The sequence below is a fragment of the Lathyrus oleraceus genome, chromosome 2 (assembly GCF_024323335.1).
Source record: "Lathyrus oleraceus cultivar Zhongwan6 chromosome 2, CAAS_Psat_ZW6_1.0, whole genome shotgun sequence".
Lineage (NCBI taxonomy): Eukaryota > Viridiplantae > Streptophyta > Magnoliopsida > Fabales > Fabaceae > Lathyrus > Lathyrus oleraceus.
Window position 1 is genome coordinate 225,319,960 of NC_066580.1, and position 3,024 is coordinate 225,322,983.

The following is a 3,024-nucleotide window of genomic DNA, read 5'->3' on the forward strand; positions in this document are numbered from 1 at the left end:
TTTTTGGGACCCAACTAACCCTATTCATCCATGTTATGCATCCCTCTTCCTTTTTGTTCCTCCTATGCGGAGGCTCATATTTTTTATCCGATTTTTCATGGACTTTCTCTTTCACTCCTTTCTTCTCCTTAGACTTACTATTATTTAACCCTATACGGGGTCTATTTTTAGGTTTATCACCTTTCACAATAGGAGCTTCAAAACCTTGGTTAGTGGGGATGGGATTCTCGTCCATAACTTCTCCATAAACCATAACTCTGGTGTTATCTTTCTCATCCTTGGTGCTATCAAGTAAGCCCTCTTCCAACTTATTGTTTCAGAGGAGGCTTTGATGCGCTCTCTTGAATACAACCTGTGATCAAATCCACTAGACAACAAGAATCTTCAATGAAGTATTTTTCAAAAACATTGCTAGAATAAACTTAATCTTCTCTTCTCCTACCTCAAAAGTCAACTTCCCTCTCTTAACATCAATGATGGGCCTCTCCGTAGATAAAAAGGGTCTACCTAAGATTATTGGGATTTGGTAATCCTTATCGATTTCCATTATGACAAAGTCTACAAACACATAATATTCTCCAGCTCTCACCGGTACATCTTCTAAAACATATATGGGGTATGTGACCGATCTATTTACAAGATGGAGAGACACGATAGTCGGTGTCATCTCTCCCATGTCTAACTTCTTACACACATACAAATGCATCAAGCTAACGCTAGCCCCTAAATCACAAAGTGCTCTCTCAAAGTCCATGGTGCCTATTTGATAAGGGATAGAGGAACTCCCCATATATTTAAGCTTAGGGATCACCATATTTTGAATCACAACATTACTATCAAGAGTCATAGTCATAGTTTCATGGTCTTTTGGCTTCCTTTTATTGGAAAGAATCTCTTTTAAAAACATAACATAAGATGTAATTTGAGTTAGTGCCTCAGTGAAAGATACATTGAGGTGGATCTTCTTAAGAAGTTCCACGAACTTTTTGAATTGGGCTTCCACTTTGGCTTTCACAAGCCTTTGTGGGAAAGGAACGATAGGTTTGTATGGAGGATGAGAAACATTGGGTGCTTCCTTCTCAACATCTTCAATAAACTCATTTTTAGGTGGTGTTGGCACACTATCTTCAACCTCTTCTTCTCTCTCACTAGAATTACCCACACACTTACCACTATGAGTTATCGAAGCACTCAAATGTCCCTTGGGATTTTGCTCGGGTTGCCTCGGAAATGACCCAAAAGGGATGGAGGTAGAAGCTTTTTGTTGAGCCACTTGGGAGATTTGAGTCTCCAACTTTTTGTTATGGGTGTAAACATCGTCAATCCTAGTGGTCAACTGCCTAAGTGCCTCATTGGTGAGGAGGTTTTGATTTCTAATTTCGTTTTTTTGATGGGTTTGTGTCATCATGGAATTTTTCATCAAAAGTTCTAAGTTGGATTTCTTAGGTTCAATTGGCATAGCTTTTCGGAAACCTGGTGGTCCCATATCTTACTGAGGGTCGTTGTTCCTATAAGAGAAATTAGGGTGGTCTCTCCTTCATGGGTTATAGGTGTTAGAAAACTGATTATTCTGATGGTTGTTGTTCACAAAATTGGCATTCTCTTGGTTGGATCCTCCACGAGGATCATTTGGAAATCTCTACCAGTGTACCCATTAACTCTGCATATCTCATAGTAGAGAGTGGTGGGGGAAACAAATGCAACAGGGACGGGAGTAATACGTGTGGAAGGTGTGATGCTTAAACTATCTATCTTTCGGTAAAGGGCATCCACCTTTGCGTTCATATGGTCAAACATATTAACCTCATAAAGAACATAGGTCTTAGGGGTAAACTTAGTGGGTAACTTGTCGTACATTTCTTTGTGAGTGATGATTTTTGGTCATTTTTTCTATCAAGTTATAGGCTACATCTTGAGGACTATTCATGAGGGCTCCTCCAGAAGCCGCATCTAAGGTCATCCTTATGGAGTAAAGAAGACTATTATAAAAGGTGTGGATAATCATCCACTTCTCAAGCCCATAAAAAGGGCACGATCTTAAAAAATCCTTATAACGCTCCCACGCATCAAACAATGATTCCCCCTCTTCTAGTCTAAAATTATTAATCTCATTCCTAACTTGGGTCGTTTTGCTTGGCAGAAAGTATCGCGCAAGAAAGACCACTTTCAACTAAGTCCAGGAAGTAATCGAATTGGCGGGAAAGGATTGAAGCCAAGACTGCACATGATCTCTCAAAGAAAAAGGGAATAAAGGGAGGCGGATAGCATTTTGGTCAACGTCATTATTCTTAACAGTACCACAGTTATCAACAAATATATAAAGATGAAGGTTCGGGTTTTCAGATGGTAACTCATAAAATTGTTTTTTTTTGCACCATACCAATCAAAGAAGGTTTTAATACAAAATTATTTGCCGTAATCGGCGGGTGCACAATACTACAATGTGGTTCCTCTTTGGTAGGAATCACATAATTTTAGTGTTAACGATCAGTCATAACTTGTTGTCTAAGATTCCAGCTTCTCTCATATAAGAAACGCTCAGTTTCATTTTCAGGTTCGACTAAATTCCCAACAGAACAAGTCATTCGCATACAAGAGCAACAAGAACTACAGAAAAATAAACACAACAAAATTAACACAAAAATAAAGCTCTAGTATATACGGTGATTAAACACTAATTTAATATCAAATGCAATTGGTCCCCGACAACGACGCCAAAAACTTGACACACCGCAAGTGCACGATTGTGTGAAGTAGTAAAAAGTTATAGAATCACAGAGACCAATGGTTTAAGTACCCAATTTCATTCTATCGATGTATATCTAGAGGAATCAATAATTTGATATTGGGTAAATATAGCTTAAATAAAAATCACTTATATGAAAACAACTTAATTGGAAAATCACTTAAATCGCAATGGAGGAAAACATGACTTAGGGTTATAGTTCTCACTCCGACACGTTCATATAAACCGAGTCACTTATATTATGTGAGTTTCGACATAATTGATAGAAAATAGATAAA

The 3,024-nt window shown here is 38.1% G+C and overlaps 1 protein-coding gene and 1 non-coding gene across 2 annotated transcripts; one reads left to right on the plus strand and one right to left on the minus strand.

The window, feature by feature from the left end:
• Nucleotides 1-367: 367 nt before the first annotated feature.
• LOC127122684 (uncharacterized) lies at nt 368-1,486 on the minus strand. Its single transcript, XM_051052982.1, has one exon. The coding sequence runs from the start codon at nt 1,484-1,486 to the stop codon at nt 368-370; it is 1,119 nt and encodes a 372-aa protein (XP_050908939.1).
• Nucleotides 1,487-2,014: 528 nt separating this feature from the next.
• On the plus strand, nt 2,015-2,121 carry LOC127124203 (small nucleolar RNA R71). The gene has a single exon (XR_007803827.1). It is a non-coding gene; the product is annotated as a small nucleolar RNA R71 (small nucleolar RNA).
• The last annotated feature ends 903 nt before the right edge of the window (nt 2,122-3,024 follow it).

Coding starts and splice junctions, on each gene's coding strand:
- LOC127122684 (XM_051052982.1), bottom strand. CDS start 1,486: ATGGGACCACCAGGTTTCCGAAAAGCTATGCCAATTGAACCTAAGAAA.